This window comes from Dendrobium catenatum, unplaced genomic scaffold, assembly GCF_001605985.2.
Source record: "Dendrobium catenatum unplaced genomic scaffold, ASM160598v2 original_scaffold_12804, whole genome shotgun sequence".
NCBI classification, from domain to species: Eukaryota; Viridiplantae; Streptophyta; class Magnoliopsida; order Asparagales; family Orchidaceae; genus Dendrobium; species Dendrobium catenatum.
The window spans coordinates 84,257-112,241 of record NW_021331264.1 but is presented as its reverse complement, the minus strand read 5'-3'; the positions used below and the strand labels follow the sequence as shown (position 1 = coordinate 112,241).

Sequence of the window (27,985 nt, the reverse complement as noted above, 5' to 3'; positions counted from 1 at the left end):
CACAAATGAAGCCTGAATCTTGGAGATGGCATCATTATAGTCCTTTGCTTGTACAATTAAATGAGTGAGAAATTTAATGGAAATAATGGCTTCAACATTTGAAAGAGTAAAATCTAAGTAAAATTTAAAATATTTGCAGCATTTATCCTCACTGTACCTCCTCATCTCCTTTATTTATATCATAACTTTTAAAAAAAATATCCATCAAATGATTTATTATAATATCATGCCAAACAACTTCACTATTTTACTGAATCAGAACATACAATATTTACTAAATCCCACATGTAGCCAAACAGCCCCTAATATTCACCAATATTAATCACAACACAGAGCAAAAGTGCCAGAACTATTATTATTGAGCTCAGAAGCTCACCAAGAAAAAAGAAATGAAATCTCTCCATAGCAACAAATGAGAAATCATGGAGCAGAAGATGCTAGTAGATACGAGTGAGATTCAGAATCATAACTAACACAATCAGTTTTTGATTCCCACTCCCTAAAATCATTCCCAAACTTACCAATATAAAATGGTTGTATATTTCTTCCTGAGCTTGCAGCCATCTCATATGGATTCTCTCCGAATCGATATGGATCTGGAACAAAGTCTGGGATTTCAGTTTCTCCTGTAAGCATTTTCAACGCAATGGACATTGAAGGCCTGTAAAGTGGTGAAGAATGTGCGCACAGAATAGCCACACTGATCATTCCCAATGCTTCATCCTGATCATATTCCACTCCCAGTCTTTTATCAACAAGAGACAGTAAGTCCCCTTCCTCTTTTGCTGCATATGCCTGTGACGACACAGTATAGATATCGATGTTTTGAGAATTGGAATGGACATCAAATCCGCGGAAGGAAAGATTCAAAGTTAGAATGCTCAACCTGATGATCCAAAATCATAGAAATTAATTTAAATTGGATCATTATTTGTATTATATTCTCTATCAATTTATAACTATTTAGAATCAATTTTGTATGATGGAGGGATTAAATTTGAGAAATGTGATCATCTAATACTAAATTGGCCACATATGAATGATAAAATGACTATTTTGAGCTTTTTCTACCTGTCAATTTCTCAAAAAACATTACAAATCTAACATCATCTCTTCATTGTAATTTCTAATCAAACTGATTCTACTGCTCCTAGTTATAAAGATTGACTGATTGAGAGGTTTAAGTACAGGTTGATCTCACTTCCGCGTAAATCTGATTAGTAATTGAACTAAAAATTGATGTGAGGATTAGTTCGACGATCAATTTGATTCAGTTTTTACAATAATGATTAATAATAGAACAAGAAATGTAGAAAGTAGCTGAAAAATGCTTGGTATTGCAAGTTTACCATATCTAAAAGATGATATTTTTCCTTATTTATATAGCCGGAGACGTATTTTCCAGTTATAATCTCTAAAGTAACAATACCGAAGCTGTAGACATCCGCCTTTTCTGTCAAGTATCCTCGTGTTGCATATTCAGGTGCCATATATCCACTGCCAAAACATTGAATGCAATTATTAACTCTTTCAAATTGAAGTTTAAACATACGAACATTTTATCATCTATGAATAATGATAAAATCTTATTAAAGATGAAGACAACCAAAAAATTCAAAAATAAATAAAAATAATAATAAACGTGAGTTGTAACAACAACAACAATAATAATATCAAACCTTTATCTCACTAAGTTGGGTTGGCTGCATGAAATATTAAATGTGTTTAAAAAATGAAATATATTTAAAAAGTATAATGAATTGAGCTATGAAGTATATCACATATTGATTTAAAAGTAGTAAATTTAAGTTGGCTCCTAAAAAAATGCATGAAGAGGAAACTAAATACCCCTTGGGATTCATACATAAGATAATGGAATGTTAAGTTTATCAGATAGAATTTTAAAGATCAAGATTAATTTGTCATGAAAAATTCTGTTGTTCGAATATGAATCATGAGGCATATTTGAAATGAAAACTCCCAAAAAAAAGTTAAGAATCACCCAAGCTTTGATTTTGGAAAACTTATAGTCAAACTAAATGTCTCGAATAGACAAACCCAACGACACAAAAAATGATTCAATCCGAGCTCGAATAAGCCCAATCAAAAAGACTAAGATGTATTTGAAAACTTCAGAATATTAATTGGATGACCAAATGATATCCAAAATAAACATACTTATAATTAAATCGTAGAGCTCGACAGTATGAATCTAAAGAGCCCAAATCACTAATTTCTAACATCATTAAGACACGCAAATGTTGAATGAATACTTTATTATCAAGGGAATCAATAAGGGTTGTCCAATGGAATGTTTGGATTTTAGCCAAATTTATGTAGCATGCTTCTCTCAAAAATCTGTAAATAGGCCCCCACTCTTTACAAGATGGGGAGCTTTAGGAGGAGCTTGGAGCGGGAGCCCAAATTCCCTCTTGGGATTAGAGAGAGCTCTGACACTCTAAGGATCCTGTAGCATCACACGCCTAACCATCGCTATCAGGACTTCGTCGGCCGGCCACTGTCACTCAATTACAGTCCTCAGACCATCGTCACCCGACTATGGTCTTTTGATCACTTTCGTTGACTACAGTCACTCCGATCTCTATCACCTGCCGACTATGGGTCATCCAACCAGCGTCGCTCACTAACTACGATCAACGAACCACCATTTTCAAACTATAATCTTTCAACCACTATTTCTCGAATATGATTCTCGGACCACCTTCACCCAATTTTAGTTTTCTAACCATGACTATGGTCATCTGACCATCACCGCTCGCCAACTACAAGTCTCAAACCGCTGTCACCAGAATATGATCTTTTGACCACAGTCACCTGATAATAATTCTCGAACCACTTTTGCCTAACTACGGTCCTCCGTCCACCATCGTCAAACTTCGGTCCTTCTGACCTCCGTTGACCATCGACTACAGTCCTGCCATTCGTCGCCCGCCGACTATGATCCTCCGACCATTATCATCCGTCAACTTGGATCATCAGATCACCATTGCCCAACTACTGTCTTCCAATCACAATCGCTCGACTATAGTCCGCCGACCATCGTTGCTTGACTATGATCCTCGGACTACCATTGCCCAACTACGATTTTCTAACCACTGTAGCCTGATTATATTACTTGAACCATCGTCGTCCAACTACAATCCCGTGACAATCATTACCCAACTAGCTCTTTTGACCATTGTCGCCTAACTAAGGTCCTTCCAACCTCATCACCCACCAATTACAATCCTCTGACCTATATTGCCCACCAACTAGGATCCTCAGAACACTGTCGCCCACTGACTATGATCCTCGAACCATCGTGCCTGATTAAGACCTCATGGTTTTTTCCTTTGTAATGGTTTTGAAGTAAAAACTATGGTGTCTCTTACAATTTTAGCACTCTTCTCTTATCTCTGTGTTGTTGTATTTTCGTGCAAAACTAAAATGTTAAACTCTATATCTCTTTGCTGCAAAAAATATCACCACACACAACCAAAATATAACAAATAAATTGAGATAAGTATTTTTTAATAAGATTAAAGATGAAGGAGATGATTAGAATTGTGGTAATTGAATGACAATAAAACTCATAAGATATTTAATATAAATAGTAATGGAATGTATACTAAGAAAATCATGCCAAAAACAGCAAATTAATTTGAGTTTATGTTAGGAAGATTCTATTGAAAGTTTTTCATGCTAAGGTAATTAATGGAACAAAAGAGCAAAATAAATCTTCATATGCTTCTTATTAAATTTGAGAGGACATGATAGAGATCACGAAGCTGCTTTAAAGCATAATAAGAGAAAAAAATAGCATAAAAACATGTTAAAGTTATCAAAATATATTTGGAAGAGTATTGATCAGCTTTCAAAGTAATTATAGAATGATTAATGAATTTACAATTGTTATAAGATTTCTTTGTGCCATTAAATTTACTCCCAACCTGCTTTAAATGGAACCAACAAAGACATCGTAGTTGCCACAAGACATTTATTGTGAAAATCTCTTAAGAAAATAAAGTTGAACTCTTAAACAGGTTGGAATCTCGATAACATTGGAATCTCGGTAGAAATTCCAAAGTTATGTGCGCTCATAGAAGAATAGTATTAGGATGGATGACCTCCTAGAAAGAACACAAAGAGGACAACCCGTGAGGCTATTAAGCCAAACTAACAATATCTTGATGGTTAAGAGTTTGAATTGTTACAAATGGTATCATAGCAACACACCAGCTTAAAGATGAGAATTAACTGTTCCTATCTACTTGTTGGATGATTCTGACAAGGATTTTAGTTATCTAACTGGGTGAGATTGTGAAAATCCCTTAAGAGAATAAAGTTGAACTCTTAAACATCAAGACGCATTTTGGTGTAACGGTTAGAATTTCAGTAGAAACTCAAAGTTAAGCGTATTTGTACAAGAGCAGCCTTAGGATGGGTAATCTCTTGGAAAATTACATCAACGGGACAAAATTGTAAGGTTATTAGGCCAAAATAGACTATATCTCAATAATTGAGAGTTTGGCTTATTACATTTACAAGGTCAAATATTGATGCAAACAATACATTAATATTAATTTAGAGGAAAAAAAAAAGACTAAAATTACTTACATTGTTCCAACAATTCGGGTGCTAATATGGGTGTTTCCCTTCTCATCAAGCTTTGCCAATCCAAAATCTGATATTTTCGGGTTAAGATCAATGTCTAACAACACATTTGTAGCTTTTATGTCTCTATGAACAATCTTTATCATTGACTCTTCGTGCAAGTAAGTAAGACCTTTTGCTATGCCAACACAAATCTTGTGCCTGGTGGACCAATCTAGCTTCAACTGACATTGCTTTGGCCCTACAACATCAGTAACAACATTAAATGATTCACTAACCAACATACGAATGAGATAAAAGAATGAAGAACTGAATTAAAGATGATAGTAACAACAACAACAACAATAACCAGCCTTTATCCCACTATTTGGGATGAATTAAAGATAATAATGGAAATACACTAACAGAATTATAGAATAGTTTGAACACAACAATTAAATGCTTCATACTAAACACGCAATTGATCACTCTTACCATAAAGAGCACGTGCAAGGCTATTATTTTCCATATATTCATATACCAACAATAACTGATTTCCTTCAACGCAACATCCATAAAGCTTTACAAGATTTGGATGTTGTAATGCAGAAATCATGCCTATCTCATTTATAAATTCATGATTTCCTTGACTAGAATTTGCAGAAAGCTGCTTCACAGCTATTACAGTTCCATCTGGTAGCCGGCCCTGAATTAGAAAAAGAATTTACGATAAATATGCACATCTCAACTTTAAACTTAACAAAAAGAGAAAAAACAGAAGTTTGCACAAACCTTGTACACCGATCCAAAACCACCTTCCCCGATCTTGTTAGAAGAACTGAAGTTGCTCGTAGCAGTTAAAATTTGTCTTAGAGAAAAGGAGACAGTTTCCAGACCCCTCAGATCTGTCCAAAGTACAGAAGGTCATCCTGATGAAGCTAGCAGTTTGTCTCAGGAAATTGATGAAATATTCAATTAAACTAGCTATGCTCGGATGTTTCCTGTCTAACTTAAATGTAGTGTGCCAGATACTGCAGACGCTGTATTGAAAATGTTTGACAAGAAATTTGAAAAATAATACTGGGAACTAGATTCTCTCCATTATCATTATAACCGTGCAGTGAAACCACCATTGTAAAACCATGCAAAGCTATTTTGATCAACCGTGCTTTATACCATTAAGAATAGAGTGTGTTAAAGCACATGCACCTTTGGGTTTAATCCCATTAATATAGTTTAAATATGTTAGTTTGATCCCCCAATGATTTCCAGTAGAAAACATATTTAATCACTGCCATATCTAATCCTACTTTGATCCCCCAATGATTATTACCCTAATCAATAGTATCCAAGCCATACTTGGCTATGATTAAGTTAGATAAATTTGTGGCTTCCTTGGGTCTCTGCCCCTCTATCATAAATGCACAATGTTCAAATGAGAATGAATTATGATGGATTTACGTGGTTGAAAGGGATGCTAGTGCATGCTACTTGATAATAATCATATTTTAGGGAGAAAAATGGCCAATGCGATTATCATAATCTAATTTACAGCAGTTTAAAATTTGATTATTGACTCATCTTCATTATGTGCCTAATCCTAATCATTTAGTGCCGGCTTAAATGGGTGAAATAAAAGATTATAAATCAATTCCATATGGAGATTAAATGTAGAATACCAGTGTCAATTGCTTCCTTGCACCTGAAATAGCCTTTCTTCCAAGCAACAAATATAAGAAGAATTGCAGCAGATATTGCCGCAGAAGTGATTCCGATCAAAAACCATTTGCTTTTACTCGGAGGTTCGAAAGCTGAAAGAAAAGAAGAAAATGACGATGAAACAGTAATATATGGATAACCAATCATCAACAGCACGAACAGATTCTCTCACAGATTAATTTTCTTAAGTTCGATAATTTGGATACAGAACGCATAAAAAAATGACTAAATGAGCACAAAATACAACTCAACCTAAAGACCAATTCTATCATATGAATTGCAAAAGTAAGAAACTCAAAAAGCTTCAAATGGATTTTGATCTTAAAAAGATGAAAGTAGAGTACCGTAAAAAAGCTTCAAATGAAAAATTGCATCAAGGTAAACTACACCATAAGAGAATATCATGGCGATTTAAAAGAAAAAATTGTAAACCCCAATTAGACTGATTATGCTTTATGAATTTTGTATTGACATTAATTATGCCTTAGGCAATCAAGTTGAACATAAAGAAAAGAAAAGGTTAAGATGAATAAGTGGTAAAAGTAAAATCAGGAATGGGTAAAGATTAGGTAACGAATTTTTTACTTAGGCTTCGTTTGGAACGGCTTTTTTATTGTTTCTTAAAACATCTTTTTAGTTTAAAAAATAAAATTTTTATACTAAAAAATTGCTTTAAGAAACAGTAAAAAAGCTGTCCCAAAGAAAGCCTTAATGATTTGGGATGCACAAAGAAGGGAAAAAGAGACGAAAAAGGGGTGCATGAAAGATAGCATTGCTAGGAATTGGGCAAAAAAGCAAGTTAACATTTCATGTCATCTATTTGCACTGTAAACCAAAATTTTAAAAAAGGGTTCGGTGATATCTTGAGCCGAAATTAATCTGAACAATGATTCACCAAAAGATATGGCTAACAACAGAAAAAATGGCATATTTGGCTCTTCAGACTGAAATAGATAGAAAAGAAGCATTTCATAAGCTGAACATACCTGACTCGACGGATATAGCTGATATGAGAGGACCATACGATCCACTCATAGGAACAGTAGTTGTTCCTCTTCCAGCCCAATGGAATCGAATCTCCAATGTCTTCCTTGTAACAACTGCAGGAAATGTTTTAACAATAGCCTTTTCTGAACCATTAGCTTCATCTCTGATATTGAAATCCTTCAAGACTAGTTCCCCCTTAAACAAACAAATAAAATAATATATAACGAATTAACTGTTTAGACAGACGGATAGTTTTTAATTCTTCAAGACAAGTTCCTCCTACCTGTATGTAAACATCGAAGATTCGTCTTCCAGGGCTAGGATGTCCATTATAATCACTGAATATTATCTCAGAGAAGTGTAGCTTAACACTATAATTCCCATTTGACAAACAAAGCCCAAAATAGGTGAGAGATAAGGGTGTGATTCGTGCATTTTTATATAATTCAAAGTTTGGCATGGAGAGTTTGTTCTTAGCGGTAGCTATGAAGTTGTTCTTATCACTAGAATCCAGGAAAGAGCCAGTGCTACTAACAGCCCAGTTGGTACCCAAGCGAAATGTTGAAACACCATTATTAACGCTATCTTGCTCGTAAGTCTTGTGATTGATAGTCACTTCCTCACCTCCACAATTTATGTAAATGGCTGAATTCTCTGTTGCAAAAGAGAGAACTATCTGAACATCAATATTTCAATAAAAATGCAAGAATGCTATGTTTTTTTATGGAAAAGAAATGAAAACACACCTCTTGCAAGGATGGCTTAATGCCAAGCTACTCAGATAGAAGAAAGATAGATTTAGCACATATATCATTCACTATGAGAGGAAATGTAATACCAAGTGTAGCAGTCCGCAGTTGTACCAATTCCGACCCGATCTGATAAGGATAACTCACTAAAATTTTTGCATTTGCACATTTGCATATGTCTATGAGTACTATGTATGTATGTGAGTGTCTGAATCTGTTTTGATACGGATCCCGAGGATTTGTGTGCATGAATAAAAAATATAAAATTTTTCCATAGGAGCGTCGCGACCAAGGTTTTGAAAACCGGACCGGACAATGAACCGGAAAAATAACATGTTCACGGTTCGACTGATTCGACTGGTCGAACCGGATGACGTAATAAATAATAATATTATTAAAGCAAATATAAAATAAATGATAAATTTTCTTCTAATGCATTCATTCTACATTCCATTTTCATATCAAACTAATCTAATAACATAAATATGACATAATTAAGTTTATAAAATAAAAATAAATAACACATAATATAAATGTCGCATCAAATAAGTCAATAAAATATAAACAAATGCATAACTTTTGGCATCAAACAAAATTAGAATCAATAGTTTATAATTTCATATCAAGTAAAACTTTCAACATAAATATGCAAATAAATCTAGAAGTCATCTCCTAGATTTGAAGTATCAAAAGTTATATCGCTAAATCCTTGTTCATCAAAACATTTCCCTCCAAATGCATCAATATCATCATTGCCAATTATTTCAGGGTCATTTCCATCCTCATCCAGGACATCATCATCTGCATATTAGAAATATAAAATATTATATATATATATATATATATATATATATATATATATTAAACATCTCTTTCAAATGATCTAACTTAAATCAATTAAGAACTTTGAGGTTCTTCGGCAAGAGGAATAACATCTTCTGCATAAATTTCAGTTTATAAATTCTCCAAAATAAGTTCTGAAACTGATTCTTCATCAAGCACCCAAAAATCTACAATCTCTATGCTTGTATAATCCAAAGGATCATAGTTTCTTCTTCTTTTTTTTTTTGAAATCTAAACATAATTCAAAGATCATTAAGTCATACAATCATACATAAATGACATCTCTATACTTGTATACACCCAAAAATATTTATATATAATTAAAAGTCATATAGTCATACCTATGCCTCAAATTGAGGTTGTACCGAACAAATACAAAATCTTTAAGCCTTTGATGCTCTAAATGATTTATTCTCTTTGTATGAATTTGTTCAAATACACTCCAATTTCTTTCACATCCAGAAGATCAAGATGTTTGGCTAAGAATTCTAACAGCTAATTTCTGCAAATTTGGTGCACTTAATCCGAACATCTTCCACCATTCGTCTACAAACAAATAAATATTAGTTAATTAATATCTAATATGCATGAAAGAAGAAATGCATACTAAAATATTTGTTTCACTTACCAGGCTGCATTTCTGTGGCCATCGTTAGTGCAATTGGTTTGTCAAAGCTTTCCAAATTGTCACGAAAAAGCCTAACTTCATTCATTGTTGCTGATAGTTTAGGACATACATCTTTGTTTCCAATCAAATCAATTAAACCTTGCATCACTTCAGGTTTGTGGCAAAAAAAAAATTTTATCATATTGAAAATGTGAATTAAGAAAGTAGGCTGCACAATGTATGTCTTGTCTTAACTGACCATCCCATCTCCTCTTTATAATGATTGTGTACGGTTTGTACATCCTTTTGACATTTCTAAACATTAACTTAATTGCTCTCCTTGTTCTGTACATCCCATCATAAAGAAATTCTAGAGATGGTTTTTCATCAAAATCAACAATTCTCAACAGCCGAATTAAAGACAGATAATTTGGAAGTTACCAAGCAGTCATTCCAAAATTTATTATCTAAAATGATAGATGAAACTTCTTGCCATTTTATTAAGAGTTTTATGAAGGGAGAGGGGCAAGAGGTGAGCCAAGAGATCACCAAGGCCAAGGTCTAGCAAGCATCATATCGAATTATAGAATTGCTGATTATAACAATTAAATGAAAGACCTGTAATTCCAGCAAATCTGCATGTGTGTTACACATATATACATTCATCTATGAGCCACTTCGTTTAATGAAATGAGCTTGAGTTACAAAAAAACTGAAAACCATTCTGGAGTAAAAAAAAAAAGCCAGTTTCAAAGATAAAAAATCATCATACAAAGCTGGTTTAATGGAACCTAACAGACATCTCTGCCGACTACCAAATGCAAAGAGGAGAAATTGAAAAACTTATTGTGGGTAGGAGAGGAGATCTTGACCAAGAGAAGGAAGCCTTCAGTCGCTTTAGCGCTTCGCAAATCGCAATGCAGCAAGCAGCAGCAGCTGCCGACGGCAAGATGAGAGGAGTCCCGAATCGTGAAGGGCTGGAGGCGAACCACGAACAAATGATGAAATGAATGAATAGTAGGGTTTCTCTGTTTCTATTTTTTTAATTATTAGCTTCCCTTCATCCCAGCCATTAGATTAAATCGAACGCCTCAAAAGCTTCACAGTTCGAACCGGCCAGTTATTTTGAACGGGTCCCGGTTTGCTGATTCGACGAACGGCCCGAGACCGGTTCTCTATGGAGGCAGTTTTTAACCAGCCCGTAACCGGCCGGTTGGTTCACAGTTCAACCAGTTGAATCGGCCAGCTCGGTCTAGTTTTAAAATCCATGGTCACGACGTCAGGTAGGTTACACTACTGTATTAAGCTCTCTGTCTTTTTGCAAAATAATTAAAAATTATTGTGCTACGACGTTGGGGGCATCATTGCGAAGCTGTAGGGACGAGCATCACGTTGTTCGCCCTAAATCTTATAAAAATATCATTTTCCATTCAAAATGTATTTAAGCAAAAATAATTTCTCCCCCTAAGAGTAGCCAATTAAACAGAGAGAGAAAGATGTGTTTTGTCACTGTGGTGACAATCAATGAGTAAGAAAAAGAGAAAAGTAATAACCCTGAAAGACTCAGCAACAACCATCAAAGGCCAACACAGAGAGGATGGAATGAAGCACCAAGAGGGGAAGATCCCATGCTCGAGGATGAGCTCCCCATGCATGCAAGTAGCAAGTGAAAATGCATGAGCGTGATGAAGTGTTGCCAAGCACTGAGGGGTGCGATGAAAGGGAGAGAAAGCACTAAAAAAATCCCTTAAACACATGAGTGGTAGACTTCGGGGTGTCAATAAATGGCCTGACCCGCCAAATTGACTCGGACTTGGCCCAAAAATCAAGATTTAGGTTGACCTATTTAATAAATTGGCCAGATTCAGGTCATGCATTCCAACCTGTTTATTAAACGAATTACGTTCAAGTTGACCCACTAACTCAATTTTGATCCGAAAAAGACCCATTTAATATTTTGCCTTAAAAATTTTATTTGTTGGTAGAATCTTCTCATTTTTTATCAATTAACCTAAAATCAATAATTAATAAGTTAATAAAAATATTTTTTAATTAAAATGGATTATCATGTAAAATTAGGATTGCTAACAGGTCGGGTTCAGTTCCACCTTTTTGCTAAGCTTTTCAATGAATATTGTGAAAATACGTTTGACTTTAGTGCCCTTAACACTCTAAATAAAAATAGAAATTCTTATTTTTATCGGCATATTACTAAAACTGAAGTTAGAGAGGCTTTAAAGAAAATGAAGTGTGGGATAACTGTTGGACCTGATGATATTTCAATAGAGGTGTGAAAATGCTTAGGAGATGAAGGAATTTCTTTGCTAACTAAATTTTTTATATTATTTTGAAGATTACAAAGATGTGAGATATGTGGAGAATGAGTTTGTTGATTCCTATCTTTAAGAATAAAGGTGATGCACAAGATTGTGCAAATTATAAAGGAATTAAGTTGATGTGACATACTTTAAAACTATGGAAGAGAGTTATGAAGCATAGGTTATGACGTGTTACTAATGTTGCTCAAAATCAATTTGGATTCATGCCGGGTAGGTCTACTATTGAAGCCATACATTTATTGAGAGGTTTGATGGAGAAGTATACAGAAAAAAAAGAAGATCTTCATATGATATTTATTGATTTAGAGAAAGCATATGATAAAGTTCCAAGAGAAGTGCTATGGAGAATTCTAAAAAAGAAATGGATTAATAATGCTTATATTCAAGTCATTAGAGATATGTATGCTGGAGCTATTACTTGTGTTCAAACACAAGGTGGTTTGACCAAGTATTTTCCAATTTTAGTTGGATTACATTAAGGATCAACCTTAAGCCCATATCTTTTTGCTTTAGTCATGGATGTTCTTATTAGAGATTTGCAAGAGTATGTTCCATGGTGTATGTTTTTTGCTGACGATATTCTTCCTGTTGATAAGACTAAAGAGGGAGCATAAGGTAAACTTAAATTATAGAGGTCAACTTTAGAATCTAAAGGTTTTTGTTTGATTAGATCTAAAATCGAATACATAGAGTGTAATTTTAGTAGTAATAGATCTAGTGGGGCGTTTATGACTTTGAGCGATCAAGTCATTAATAAAAGTACACCTTTTAGATATATTGGGTCTATTGTTCAAAATGATGGTGAAATATATGGAGATATTATTAATAGAATTCAAGTTGAATGGATGAAGTGGGGGAATGCATCGGGCTTGTGTGATAGAAAAGCAACACTCAAACTTAAGGAAAAATTCTATAAGATGGTGGTTAGACTTGCAATGCTTTATGGCGCAGAATGTTAGCCATTAAAAGAGAAGCATAATATTAAGTTAAGTGTTGCAGAGATGAGGATGCTCAAATGGATGAGTGGCTTTAATCTTAGAGACATGATACAAAATGAGCATATACGTGAAAAGGTTGGAGTAGCTCCAGTGGCAGATAAGATAGAGGGAGTCGTCTTAGATGGTTTGATAACATAAAGCAGCGGGCCTTTCGATGACCAGGTTAGGAGAGTAGATGTATTAGATTTAACCTATGTTAAGAAAGATAGAGGTAGACCTTAAAAAGTCTTGGTTAGATAATATTAGAAATTACCTTTTCTTTATTAAATCTAAATGATAATTTGACTCTTAACCAAATAATGGAAAAAAAAGATTCATATAGCCAATCCCATGTAGTGGGAAAGAGGCTTGATGTTGTTGTTGTTGTTTTGTATTGAAAGGGTCCGGCTCAAGTTGATCACATTTGGGTTGAACCTGAACCCGACCTGTTGACCCAATATAACACCCTTAAATAGATTCATATGATTGAATGTGAGTGTGGTGAAGCACCACCAAGCATTTAGGTAACTTTCGGCATGTCTAAGCCAACTGAAAAATTAAATTACATAAGGTTAGGGTTCGACCACGCTTATTTTGGAAGGAGAGTGATACCACATGTGAACACATTGCTTCATAAAGAAGGGAGGGCCCATTCACGCGTTTAATGTAAAGTAGAGTGGTCCTTTAATTAAGTGCATGCTGAATTTGCTGATGAGCCTAGAATTTGACTTTTGATTCAAGGTCTTCATGGTTTGATCTTGATCATCACATACATTTTAATTGAAAGAGGCAGCCGGCCATTCAAGTAAGGCATCAAAATTCAACTCTCCACTATGTCCACATATTTGAACTTCATGTAGTTAGTTATCATGTGCATGCCTAATATTTAATTCTTGTGCTCCATCACTCCCCAAGTTTACCTTTTTATTGTTGATTAGCCATAAAGATAATTAGAAATTTGGACAAAGAGTATGAACTTCTTTGGCTATGAATAATCAGAGTTCAATCCATCAACGAGAGTAGGAAACTTTCCCAAATATAGGATTAAATTGTTGTGCTAGTAACAATCAAAAGCCCATAGAGATATGTTATGTCATTCATAGTGATTATTTTTTCCTACACGCACATGATTAAAGAAAAAAGCCGATTTTTCCTAGAGAAATATTTTCTCCGTAACACATTCTGTACTCATGTGAGTAACTAGGATCCATACTAAACCAAGATTCTCTTAGTTGAAGGATATTTTGGTCTGATTGATCAAAGATGAGACACCTAATCTTTGAAGTTGGTTTTGGACCATTTTGCCTTTTGTGGTGATGGATAAATGGATGAAGCCTTCAGGCTTTGTGTGCATTGATGGGGATTGGAATCTAGCAGTTAAATAGTTTAAGATTGTTGTTGGGTATACTTTGAGCCATACCATTAGATCTTGATTAATGTGACAAGATTTGTGCCAAATTTTATTATCTTATGGAAGGGCCTACACATTCTAAAGAACTTGGTTACAATTTCTATTACTGAAAAATGTTATGCTGATTTGATAAAAACAAACTGAACCACAAACTAAAGAACTTGGTTACAATTTAGATTACAGGAAAATGTTATGCTGGGTAAAAACATTTTATAGGCGAATAAAGTCATTATTAAATTACAAAAAACAGTATGAACTCTAAGTTCAAAAATGCTTTCTTACCTCCATTGCAGGGAATGGTCTCCAAACATGGCACACCCTCACTTCTAATGAATATTGCAATAAAAGAAATTTTTCAAATAAGATATCAGGCATAAGTGTTCTAAAAGGTACGCTTAAAAACCCCAAAGCATCTTAAAAACAAAATAAAGCTATGTATTGGTTGAACTGGAAGCTCTTACTGATCATCGTCTTTGTGTAAATTCCCCAGTAAGTTGCTGAAGTGAAACAAAGCAAAAGTTGTGGAATTGTTAAATAACATGAACAAACAAAAATGTGGGCAAAATTTTTGATTTAAAAAAAAAAATAATTCAAGCTTACATGTTATTTAGTTGGCATGTTTTACCATTGCCGCCTTCGAAAGTGTAGTTGTTATAAGAAAGATCACTGCAAGTCAAAATACAGAAAGAGAGATCTGTTGAAATAGATATTTCAAAACTTCTAATGTTTGTAGAGATTGTGATCAAGTTTTTTTTTTTTTTGACAGACTATCAAAGCCTGGCGATGAAAATTGGGAGGACCAGCCGCAGCTTCAACATCAATCTAAAATTTAAAATCTCATTTGAATTTATTTATTAGTTTTTAAATTTAATTAAGTTTTATTTAATCGAGCCATATATTTTAAATTTTATTGTTCAATATTCAAAAATATATATTATAATATATATAATATTGCTTATTGTACATATTGATTTTTTTTTTGCTCGTTTGACTCATAGTTGGCAACTTCGTTTTGTTTGAATTTGTTAATTTATTTTGTTGGAAAAAGACAAAATAATATCAAGAAGTTGAGGAAAATGACAATATATTATAGTTAAAGCAAAATAAAAATTATATATATTTATTTTTGGTCATTAATGTTTAAAAAACAATAAAATTTTAATTATATTGACTAGTTCAAATTTGAATTTACAAAGGTCTGTCCTTTTCAATAACTAGAAAGAAAAAAGTATAATGCTAGAATTCAAACTTTGGAAAAAAGCCTCTTGAGGTTGTAATTGATGGTGTTGAGGATTAATAGAGTCAATGCATGATGAAACGCTTCAATCGATGATATAGACAAAGGGCAACGGCAAGCATCAAGGGTTGGATGCCGATTAATGCCGTGTGAAGTTGGTTAGAAAATATTTGATGATGTGGGTCGACGAGTGTCAAGAAGGGAGAAGGTGGTCATTAGGATGGACACAGGTGAACATAAATGGTTGAAGCCATTAGATACTAATTAAAGATGATCATTGTAAGAAACCATACAATGTAGGGTTGTTCATACTTTAATAAATATATCCTACTAGATTGATTAGTAGATTATTCTCACAGGTGTAGATTAATCTATAATATATATTTTTTGGGTTCAATATTTATTTCTTTACTAGCAGTTTTTTATTTAGACGTTGGTGTTGGGCATTGATTTAATTTTAACCCCTCATCTCCTCTTCATTCTCCATGTATTATACTAACATCATACTCTCTACAGATATATATATATATATATATATAAACTCTAGATTTCCATGTTGAAATTTGAATAGGCCGACGAATTAGTGTCTAACTGATCTAATTCTTTGGTTTTTGTTGTGTAATGGAGCATTCATGACATTAGATGGAGTTCATCGCCTTACTATTGAATACAAATCTAACACGTACAAATAAGATAAGCTGGAATAGATCATAGAAGACAATAATTTTTTATATGAAAAATCTGGGTAGGGGGAAATCATAGGCTTGGAACACTTGAAATAATTTCATAGGTGTGAGTTATATATTTCAAAAGATTATGTTCCACACAACCGGAGAAAACATTGATACAACGCAATAGACAAAATATAGAAGATGGCTTCTATGATAGTAATAAAAGGAGTCTTCAAGTGTTAGTTATCATCAAGAGATCATTAGTGGTATGCTCGTGTTCTACTTATTAGAGGGGAGATTAGCAACTAAGAAGATAGACCTTGGCCATGATGGTAATGATGGACATCAGCCTTGGTGGTGATTGCAGGCGTCGACCTTTTAGGTAATGGCAAAGGCAAGCATCGGTCTTGTTGGCAGTGGCAAGTTTTAACCTTGTTGGTGATAGTAAATAGCTAAAACATTGGCGATGTTGGGCACTGGTGTTGGTGGCAATGACGAGCGTCAATGTTAGTGGCAATGGCATGCATTTGGATTTGCAATGAAGACAAGTGTCGGCATTGGTGGTTATGATGAGCGTCAATGGATGGGAAATGTCACAATCCGGCAAATAGGCTTGAATTAATGATGCAAGAATAGACGGTTAAACTATTATTTAAAATTTCTAGAAACAAATTATTTCCAATACAAAAAAAGAGCCACCATGCACAAACTTCAAATTTTTTCGATGATGTCCGTGTTGACCTAAAATCTCAACTAGAGGGGATCCTATTTTCAAAATACTCAAACCCCAAAGCAAAATACAAATCTATTAAAGTGATTTGATGCCATCCCGATGATGGCCATGTTAAAAGTGAATCTCAACCGATGGGGTCAATATTCAAATTACATTAAAATTTTAAAATATAATACATGTTAAATTCTAAATATTTAAATAGAAATTTAATCACCAAAAACTTAAAACTAAAATTCATCCACACTTAACAATAGTTTGGCGAGGATTATGAATTAAAGAATAACTTTAGCTCACAAAGAGTAGATGTTTTGCTGAGTGTATGACTACAATTCATTCTCAATTGATTCATCACCAATAGATGCATGGCACATGCTCAATGACCAGGTGATCTTGCTACAATATGACACAAATATATTACGGTCATGGCTAAAGCCAGTATGTTCCCTTACGGTTAAAAGCTCATTGAGTAATGAATCATAGGGTGCTCTTAACAAGATATAAAACCCTCTATTAGCTAAGGTTAACTTAAATTCATCACCTTAGACAAACATCCACGTCGAGTATACAAAGTATTCTTGGACGAAAAAACCTATGGCTGCCGAAAAGGCTCCTTCTGTGAGGTTGGGTCGACTACCTCCTTTAAATAAGTAAACCAAGAACCATGATAACCCGGAACGATGGAACCATGAGATTTTGATCGGGCTGATCTTCATTCCCCCATCACCCATTTTAAATATACAGTGATAAATTTTAAATCATAAACACCAAAATTCAAAATTAAAAAACCCTAAAATTGTTATTATTATACATTGGGTAATTATTATAACCAATTTAACAACTAGCCTTAATCAAAAGTTATCTCTCATTATCAGGAGGGTAATCAACCATAGGTCTTATGCCTATGGGAAACTATAACTCATATCATAAAGTCCTCACAAAATGAGGACAAAATAGTGTCTTATCTAAAACTCAATTTGCCTTATGAAAATTTACCTCGGAAACTAAATATGTTAAAACTCTCCCCGTCAAAGAAAGCAGGCGAAGAGAGGCTGAGGCATGAATTTTCGGAGCCCACACGCCAGCCATTGGAGTTGATGGTGAGTGTTAGCCTTGATGGAAACAACGTGTTTCAACCTTGGTGATTATGGCAGGCGTCAGTCTTAGTGATAATAGCAAACGTCAACCTTATTTGTGATGGCAAGCATAAGCTTTATAAGTAATGATAATTGTCAATGTTAGTGATGACTAACATTGACAATTATCTCCACTTCAAGGAATCCTGCTCAATGGTGGGTGTTGGGTGCTAGCAAGTAGAGCTTAGGATTCTCTCCACTTCAAGGAATCCTGCTCATGACCTCCTTCAACCTTCTTCTAGCCTTTTCTCGAATGTGTAGAAGTATGGCTTATTTATAAATTTTTTGGTGGGGACTATTCTAGTCATTTCACTATAAAATAAAACTCTATCATATGATCTGTGCTAATTCTCTTTAATCATATACTATTTAGGCACCTTAACTCAATAATAACAAAATTCAATCATCTTAAGCTCCAGCCAACCATAGACAAGAGCTTCATCTCGTCATATTTGTCCCACTAAGACATTCATTTTAACTATAAATTTATTGAAAATGAACTTTGGATGGTCCTAAAGTTTATTTCTAAAATTTTTTATTTAAATACTTGGATGCCTTAAGATTTGTAATTTTGCATTAAGATTCATATTGATAAGATGAATTTTTTGGTGAAATCTCACTTTACTTCTTTATTTTCGCCATTTTCTCTAGCTTTTTCAGTTTTCAATGTGTTCTCTGATTTGACATTAGTTGGCAAATTGATTTTCATCAACTTAAACACAAAAGAAGATACTAATAAAAAATAAGCTTGAATGAACTGTGAGAAGTGGGGGCAATCTCAACTGGAGTGGATTTGCTTATGTGATTGTTTGCATTTTTTACCTTTGTTCTTTCTTGATTTGTAAATAATAAAATGGTTTTATTTTGTATAAAGCATTAGATCGGAATATCACCCTGCTTCATTAGGCGTAGTAAAGTGCACTTTTTCCAAAACAAAATTATAAGGAAGAATGAACTAATCCTATTTTTTTGAATTAAGCTCCTCATTGAAAATATCTCAATGTTAAGAAAGGACGGTGAGTGATTAAAATGAACAATCACTATGAATTTGGTAAAACAATCATACATATCGTTTTTGTCATTAAGTATCCAATCAGGAACAGAGCCGGACATATTATTGCTGGTTAGAAATCTGCAAAGCAAAGCGCTGTCATTACTCAAGGAAAAATTACTTATAAACTCATGATGTTTAAATTCAAACAGTAAATATGGCTTACATGAAGTCGACGTGATTCAAGCTTCCAAAGGTTGATAGAATTATCCCAGATAACATGTTGTAGCTCAAATCTCTGGCAAAAAAAAAAGGAAAAGAACATCAGAGCATTTTTAGGTTAATATTAACAAGCAAAATACATCAAGAAGAAAAATGAAATACAACAAATACATAAAAATTTGTGTGGATTTTCGGAGCCCACACGCCCACCATTTCCACCTTTCCCGTGCCATCATCAACCCATAGCCTCCTGCATCCACCAACTCCATCCCCAACAACTCAATGATCTGGTTGGAAATGAAATTGTGGGTTGCCCCACTATCAATCAACACCACCACCTCACGGTCAGCTATCTCTCCTTTCACTTTCATAATGTGACTCGGAGTGAATCCCACTACAGAGTTCAGAGAGACTTCTGCCACATCCATGTGCAGCTTCTCCTCCTCCTCCTCCTCAGATCTACTCCCACCTCCCTCATCGTCTTCCTCATCTTCACAGACAAGGAGAACCTGAAGAGTTCAGTCCTTGCACCTATGCCCCGGCATGTACTTCTCATCACATCTGAAGAACAACCCCTTTGCCCTCTTGTCCTGTATATCCTTCTCTGTCAGCTTTTTAAATTGTCCACCATTTCCCCCTCCAGTTTTCTCCTTTGGCGCTTCCTTCAGACTCCCTGGCGCTACCCCTTTTGATGGTAAGAAGGTGGTAGTCATCTTGTATGATCCCCCTGAATAGTTTCCTCGAGCTCCTCTTTCTGATTTCTTCTGATCTTACACCAATTGTGCCAGCTCCATAGTCATCTCTAGGTTCCTCGGCTCCAGCACCCTAACTGCTATTCGTAGCCCTTTCATGAAGTTCCCTTCTAGAGCTGACTCTGAAATGTGATCCAACCTGCTAGCCAAGTACTCAAACCTGTCCCGATAATCTGCCACAATCACCTCCTGAGTCAGGACAAATAATTGCTCATAGAAGTCTCCTCTCCCATCGGCTCGGAAACACTCTAATAAGCAATCTTTGAACTATCTCCAGCTCCGGATGGGCTCCCTCCTATCACGCCACTGATACCATGCCAAGGCTTTTCCTTCCAGACACAAACGCGCCGCTATCAACTTTTCATCCTCTGTCAACCCATTGACAGCAAAGTATCGCTCCACCTTGTAGATCCAGCAATGACCGTCTTCACCCTCAAAGACGGACATCTTCAGATTCCTCACCCGTTGGTCTCCCCCGTGTCCCCTGAATCCTCCATAACCTCCCATTCCTCGAAGATGTTGTGCTCCCTAACTGTCACGATCCTCACTCCGGCGATTATACCCGAACCCCTCATCAGATTATACCCTCTTCAACTTTCAAAATCAGCACCCCGACGATGAAAATCTTCCCTTCAAAATCAGCACCCTCTTCTCCCTTCATTTCCCAAACTCATCTCCTCTCTAGAAAGTGGCTCTAGAGGTGGCATGCCGTCCTCCCCCTCAATGAACTCCACTTCCGGATTTCTCCTCCCTCTAAACGAGTTCAGATTCCCTCCTACAACATGACCTCCGGTGGTCTCTCTCGCTTCCGATGTCGTAGGATTGATCTTCAACTCCAGCAATTTCTTCAGCATTTCTTCCATCACCGTGAATTTCTCTTCTATCCTTTCGTTGTTGGAGGTGATTTGAGTTTGAAAGGCAAAGAACTTTCCCTCCAAATATGATTTCAGTTGACCAATCTCGTCTTCCAAAACCTCTACCTTCTTCCCAGCCATCTCTCTTCCCAAGAATCACGAAGATATTCTTCCGGAAAAAAAAAATATCCCACTAAAATTTCAGATTTTCAGCCACCGAGGGTCCCAAATCGACGCTCTGAAACCAATTTGATAGGAAATACTTGAGTTTGCAAGTAACCCTAACCCAAATCGGAGATCAACAGCGAAAAGATTGCTGTCCAGAACATAAAAAATAGCAAAAAACTGCTGTTTACAACAGAAAAACAACACCAATCCAGGGAAATCTGAGAGAAAACTCAAAGAAAAGCTTGTACTCCACTAGATGATGAATAAAACAACAAAGATACAATTTGTTTTTCAATCCGAGAGAAAGAACAACTCTCCAATCTCCGGCAACGCCAAGAGCCCAAAGCAAGAAACCCTAGATCTCAAAAGTACATTCAAATTCAAGATGAAACCTAATTCCCTCATTACTCCCTAATTAAAGCTAAAGGAAAGATACAAATTCCCTAAACACCCTTCTAATTCACATTTTCCCTCCAAACGAAGTGTTTAACGCATGCTTGGGCCCACCCAAACTTCCGCCCCCTCCTCTGCTTGGTTCCGCCCGGCCTTGGCCCGTCGGGTGTAGAACCGGAGCGGTCTAGCTGGGATCGGTCCGAGCGTAACAGCTATCTTAGGGATGTCAATAAATGACCCGACTCAAAAAATCCATGCTCAAGTTAAACGGGCTATATTTGGGTTATATGTGTCATGATGATCTAAAAAATTGCATGAGTATACAATAAATGCGTCAAACAAGTCAGGTTCTAGTTAGTCTTATTTGAGTTGAGTTCGGTTCAGATTAACAAGAAACAATCCATTTCTCTAATAAAGAGCCAATAGTTTACATTTTGAGACATTTACATTATATTGAAGTATCTCAATTATAACCAAATGCATAACTAAATCGTGATTCAAGTAGCCAATATTTAAAAGGATAGCATTCTGATTTTTCTTTTCAGCGGAGGGTATATTCAACTTACAGGAGGTTGAGACTCGAGAAGGCTTTGACGAAAGAGGGGATCTCTCCAGTTATTCCACAGTTCCTTAAGATTCTGCACCATCATAGTTCAGAATGATAATCCCTCAAAAACTAAAAAACCAAAAAAAAACATAGTTTGGCCGCATGAAAAAGCTAAAGAAACAAAAGCTTACAGGTATTGCAACTGTTGCATACCCTCCAACTGTGGAAAAGCAGAATTTTCAGTAATATCACTGATTCGCCTGCAAAGTGTGAGCAATAAATATCATTTTAAGTATATAAAAAGGTTCAATATTTGTGATATATGTCAAGTAAGGTGAAATATATTAATGTAATGCACATAGAATAATGTATAAGAGAATCACTGCGTACAAGTCATTTAAGTTCTTTAAAAGTGATATTCCAGTAGGAATAGGTCCTTGAAGACCACTTGCTTGAAGATCCCTGCAAGCCACTAAATTTATGGAGGATTAGTATAAGATTAGCATTGCTAAAATCATTCTAAAATGCTGAAATATGGCTTCAGCTAAATAAAGATGAAATGCTAACATTATCCGAATCTGTGTCCAATTTCCAAGGAACTGTGGTATTTTTCCTGAGAAGTTGTTACTGCCAATCTGACTGCAATGCAATTATCTCCCAATAAATGCTGGTCTATTGGAATTAAAATATTTCAAAATTCATGTGAAAGTTTACCACTTACAAGTGTTGCAAATTTGTGAGGTTACAAAAAGTGTCAGGCAATTCTCCAGAAAATCCATTTGCGGAGAACTCACTGTTCCATCAGAACGTTAATTACCAATATGTACACCGAATATGAATTTCATATGAACTAAATCAAGGAAGGAGAGTGTTAGACTGGTCCCTAGTGGACCGGCCCAACCCCGACTGACCTCTTTAAAGAGGTCGGTTCTTTGCTACAGGAGTAGGGGCAGCGGCATAAGGAGAGAGGAAGGAGTGGGGCCCACCAGGGATTCAAATTCAAAAGAATTGGAAGCAAAGTAGGGGGGGCGGCAAGGACAATGGAGTAATTTGGCTTCAAATAATTAATTGTAATCTTTAAGTATGGGAGGAGGGAATAGGGTTAGGGTTATGCAAGATTATTGTTTCTTTTGAAGTTCTCTTTGGTGTCTTAGGCTTTAGGATTTTCGTCTAGAAATTGGGAGAGAACGATCCTCCTCTCAAATTGAGGATCAATTGTATCTTTGTTTCGTTCTTGCTTCACTTTTATTTCTATAAAATTATCTACTGATTTTGATTGCTTCCACCCAAGTTCTTCTATTTTTCTCGCTGATTTTAACGATTATTGATAGGTTTGCTTGCGAACTCAAGTATTCCCATTAGGGTTACTTGCGAACTCATGTATTTCCTATCAAAGACCAAAAGAATATCCAGAAGACTCACAGTTTTGTTAAGTTTCGGAGATAGCCCAGCTCCTTTGGAAGAGGACCTGTAAATAGATTTGCTTCTAGTATTCTGGCCAAAGAGGATAGAGAAACTATAGTCATCAACTTGCAAAACAAGATAACAAAGTAAGAAGAGTATAAGTAGAATCAAGATACAAATGTTGAAGTGTTGTTATTTTTCCAATCCATGATGGAATTTGGCCTGAGATACTATTTCCACGAAGAGAACTGCATTATAAATTTCACTGTTAGTCAACAAAAGCCCAGCAAGTTCCTGCATGCATGGGTTCAGATAACCTACAAATTCACCAGAGGAAGAGTTGCCCATTCATCAGGTATTGTACCACTAAGGAAGTTGCGGGAGAGATCACTGTGCAAAAATATGAGTTTCCGTTAGGTAAATATTTTAGACAAAGGTTAGTCAGACTGATCAATGAATAATCCTTTAGGGAGGCATACATTTCTTGGAGGAATGGAAGTAAGGCCATTTCACGTGGTAGGGTCCCCATAAGTTTTTGTTCCTTGAGCACACTGCAAGTTCGAAACGGTACAAGGATTTAATAAAGGAGAAAAACAAATGAAATCAATTTTGGAAAGCACCAAGAGCTTCTAATGATGAAGCTTCAATTGGAACATAGTACTCAACAAATGTTTTCATGAGATCCTAAATTATCACTGATATATCATCAAAAAATTATCTTGATTAGGCACGAATCTTGAGGGAAAATTAAGTTGGAAACTTTCGAAATTAAATTCATAACTATATGAACTCTAACTTTAGCAAACTTACAGTCAAACTGAACGTCTTGAAAACATGAACCCAACGACACCAAATTCGACCCAATCTGAGCCCAAATGGGTCCAAATCGAAGACCCGGAGCGCATTTGGAAAGTTCGAACCATAAATTGGATGACCAAACAGTTTCCAAATGTGACATGCTTATAGTCGAATCGAGCAGCTCAACGAGACGAATACAATGAATCCAATATCGTGAAATCCTGACATCACTAAGGCATTGAAATGCTCGGTAAACGATCAACGCTCAATGGGATCAATATCAATCGTCCATTAAAACCAATCCCAACATATACTTGATCTTCCTCTTATTTAATGGTCATGCCACTCTCAAAAAATTATGAATAGACCCCTTATTCCTCATGAAAATGGAGATGAAGCAAGAGAGGAAGGGGGGGAGCAAGGAAGAGAAGGAAGGAAGCAAGAAAAATCTAAGTTCTCCTGCCACTAGACTTTTCATCGACCACTGTCGGGCCACCGACTGACGCCGGACTTCTTCCTGGCCACCGAATGTCACCAGACTTACTCCCAGCTATCGATTATCGTCGGAATCCCCCCCCCCAACAACTGTCGCCAAGCAACGGTTCTCCCGACTTCCATCACTAGACAATGGTCTTTTTGACCACTGTCTCCCGCCGATTACAATCCTTCCAACCTTCGTCACCAGACAATGGTCTTTCTGACCATTGTCGCCCGCCGAATACAGTCCTTCTAGCCTCAATCACCAGACTACGGTATTCCCGACCTTCGTCTCCAGACAACAATTTTTCAAACCACTGTCGCCCTCCAATTACCATCCTTCCGACATCCGTCACCAGACAACGATTTTTCTGACCACTGTCACTCGCCGACTACGGTCCTTCTGACTTAGGCTGCCAGACAACGGCCTTTCTGACCACTATCACCCACTAACTATGGTCCTTCCAACCTCCGTTGTCAGACTACGGCCCTTCTACCTCCGTCGCCAGACAACGGTCTTTCTGACCATTGTTGCCCGCCGACTACTGTCCTTTCGACCTCCATCACCAGACTACAATCTTTCTGCCCATTATTGCTCGTCGACTACAGTCCTTCCGACTTCCGTCGTGAGACAACAGTCTTTCTAACCACGGTCAGCCGCCGAATGTGGTCCTTCCAACCTTCGTCGCCAGACTACGGTTCTTCTGACCTCCGTCGCCAGACAACAGTCTTCCCGACCTTTATCGCCCACCGACTAGAGTCCTTCCGACCATCGGCAACCAATTACAATCTTTCGAACCTCCATCGCCATTCAACTATGGTCTTGCTGACTAAACGAAAATGTTAGTACTGACTATTCCATTTTACACAATGTAATGCACTCTATATGTTGCATGTTTGCTATTTCATACCAAGGCCTCCCCCTAAGGAAGTGCCTCATTGGTAATTGGCTGCAAACACTAGTGGATTCATTCAAATTAGGATAGGCCCCGTGGTTTTCCCCCTTTTTGTTTGGGTTTCCACGTAAAAATTTTGGTCTCTTATGAACGCTACACCCCCTCTTTTATCTGATTATGTGATGGATCTTTGTAAAAAGCTAAGACGTTAAACTTTACATTTATTTATCGCTGTGAATTTTCGAGGACACAACAGATCACGTTGAATATTCTCTAAACCCTCCTTTAATGAATCTTCAAATTCATAAGACAAACTTGATTTCCGTGCATGTTACCACACAATCTATCACAGATGTTGACGTTGAGCGAGTAAGTCGGATTTGTTCTATCTCAAGAAGTATATCAAGAACATCCATGTACTTATCTATAAATGAAATCAAAATGCTCAGAAAGGAAAAAAATATGCATTTACACTTAGAAGAATAGAAACATGTGTGAACAGCAAGAAATTTCCAAACTCACATGCTTGTCACATGGCAGATGCTCCCATCGTTATTGCAATTACTGCACCGGACATTTGCAACATTCGCTTTTCCCATTGCAAAATTCTGAGAGACCCAACCAGCTTCTTGACTGCACGGGTCTACACTGAAGTTCCAGTAAGTTTTGTTCAATACCTCGGCGATGCGTTTGAGGGCTTCAACTGAACATATAAAAGAAAATAAAACAAGAATAAGATAACTACGGACAAGAAAAAAAAAAAGTAATCTTGGAAATCTTCTTCCACGTTGGAACTAAAAATAAACTGAAATAAGCAGGAGTTTCACAGCAAGCTTAAAGAAAATTACAGAGAACCTTGAAATGAGCTATAACTGAATGAAAATTCTTACAAAAAGTTTTTAAAAAAGTTTATAACTCAATCTTCTAGACGGATTAACTGACCAACCACTTGTGGGCATTACTTCAAACATTTGATATGCGGCTTTAGTATGACAAGAAGCAGCAAGTTACAATCTTTAAAGCAAATTCAACAGCAAATATAGCTCAGCTAACGCGGGCAGTAGCGCTTACTCTCTTCCGGAGGCAGGAGGGTTGATAGAGACAATGCCACGGGAAGCAACGCAGATATCACTAGAAGAGAAAAAAGAAGCTTTTCTGGGCACATCTCCACTTCAGAGTAATTTCAGAAGATTTTTCTGAAGCTGCTGCTTGTCTCATGACGCTCATGTAAGGGGGTGCCAGCTTTCAGTTGTCGACGCCGGTGGACTAGTCGTCCCAGCGTTTTTCCTGGGCAAAATTTTGGACTTGGTCAGTTTTTTAAATTTTATGACTTAATTCATATTGTAATTTCATTTAATGGTGAACCACTACAACTAGGCAGTAACTCAATATTGTAGGATGCTATTTTCTCTCTCTAAATTTTCTTAGATGGGCATATATTTTGTTCACTTCCTTGGTGGATATAGCGTGCACAAGTAGTGTCAATAAATAACATGACCAATCAAACTTACTCGAACTTGAACCCGATTCGAAAAATCTAAGTTCGTGCTAACCCGTTTCACAAATGGGATGGGATTATGTTAGGTTTTATGATACGTTTATTAAACGGGTCAAGTTCGGATTGACTCACAAACTCATTTTTGACACGAAAATGACCTGTTTAATATTTTTTTTTTCACTTCCTGAGTATAATCTTTTTTTTTTTCATCAAATAAGCTAAACTTTATAGTTAATAAAATATTAAAAAAATTAGCAAAAACTAGTTAACAAGTCGGGTTCAAGTTGGTGTCTTTGATCGGTTATTAAACAAGTCCGTTCAAGTTGATTGTACTTGGGTCAGATTAATTTCGAGTCAGTCCCAAACCCAACCCGTCAATCCCTTTTGACAAACCTGTGGAGTGGACTTCACGCATCCTATGTCAAATCAATTTTAACTCTAACGACCCCACCGTATCTTCCAAATTAATTTAATTTGATATTTGTTTAAGTATATCGGTTCTATAAGCCCCAAGTTTTGACAATTAAACCAATAAAAGCATTTTTAACAATTAAATTGAATTTAATAGCGATTAGAAAATTGTTTTTTTTTATTTTTAAAAAATTATAAAATAGTCCTAATTAAAGTCATCACTATCTATCGATATCGGCAAATTAAATTGATGTCCTTGATTGAACGGCAATCACTCAAAAGTTTTTAAGAGACTTATTATAGGAAGGTCAAAGACTCGCAGTTTTTTTTTTTTTTTTTCTCCAATAAAACAATGTAATTATATTTAAAAAAAAGTGAATAATCTTCTCGTAGAATCTCTCTAAGAACGATAAATAATAATGTTTGAAGATTAAAAGTCTCTTAATAGTCCTTTTAAATTTTAATTGCTTGAAATTAAAATAACTTTCCTCTTATGTGGAAATGAATAGCTCAAATTAATTCAATTAACTAAATCTCTATGTCCCATTTTTATTGCGTCCGGTGAACGTATGTAG

At 35.9% G+C, this 27,985-nt stretch overlaps 1 protein-coding gene across 3 annotated transcripts; it reads right to left on the bottom strand.

The window, feature by feature from the left end:
- Nucleotides 1-224: 224 nt before the first annotated feature.
- LOC110100376 (probable leucine-rich repeat receptor-like serine/threonine-protein kinase At3g14840) lies at nt 225-26,903 on the bottom strand. Of its 3 annotated transcripts, XM_020827836.2 has the most exons (25): nt 26,887-26,903; nt 26,573-26,788; nt 26,024-26,204; nt 23,810-23,881; nt 23,652-23,720; nt 23,507-23,578; nt 23,349-23,420; nt 22,648-22,719; nt 22,494-22,565; nt 22,317-22,388; nt 22,118-22,186; nt 21,946-22,017; nt 19,217-19,288; nt 19,066-19,131; nt 14,826-14,891; nt 14,687-14,722; nt 14,508-14,551; nt 7,583-7,953; nt 7,299-7,494; nt 6,273-6,404; nt 5,386-5,498; nt 5,089-5,299; nt 4,618-4,855; nt 1,350-1,497; nt 225-795 (listed from the first exon to the last, which is right to left on the bottom strand). In XM_020827836.2, exons 2-25 carry the CDS (start codon nt 26,664-26,666, stop codon nt 421-423), a joined length of 2,985 nt encoding a protein of 994 aa, XP_020683495.1. In that variant the 5' UTR covers nt 26,667-26,788; nt 26,887-26,903; the 3' UTR covers nt 225-420. The 3 variants fall into 3 exon arrangements, with proteins under 3 accessions (XP_020683495.1, XP_020683494.1, XP_020683500.1); XM_020827835.2 differs by lacking the exon at nt 26,887-26,903 and having other exon boundaries at nt 26,573-26,857; XM_020827841.2 differs by lacking the exon at nt 26,887-26,903 and having other exon boundaries at nt 602-795; nt 1,430-1,497; nt 26,573-26,860.
- Between the last annotated feature and the right edge of the window lie 1,082 nt (nt 26,904-27,985).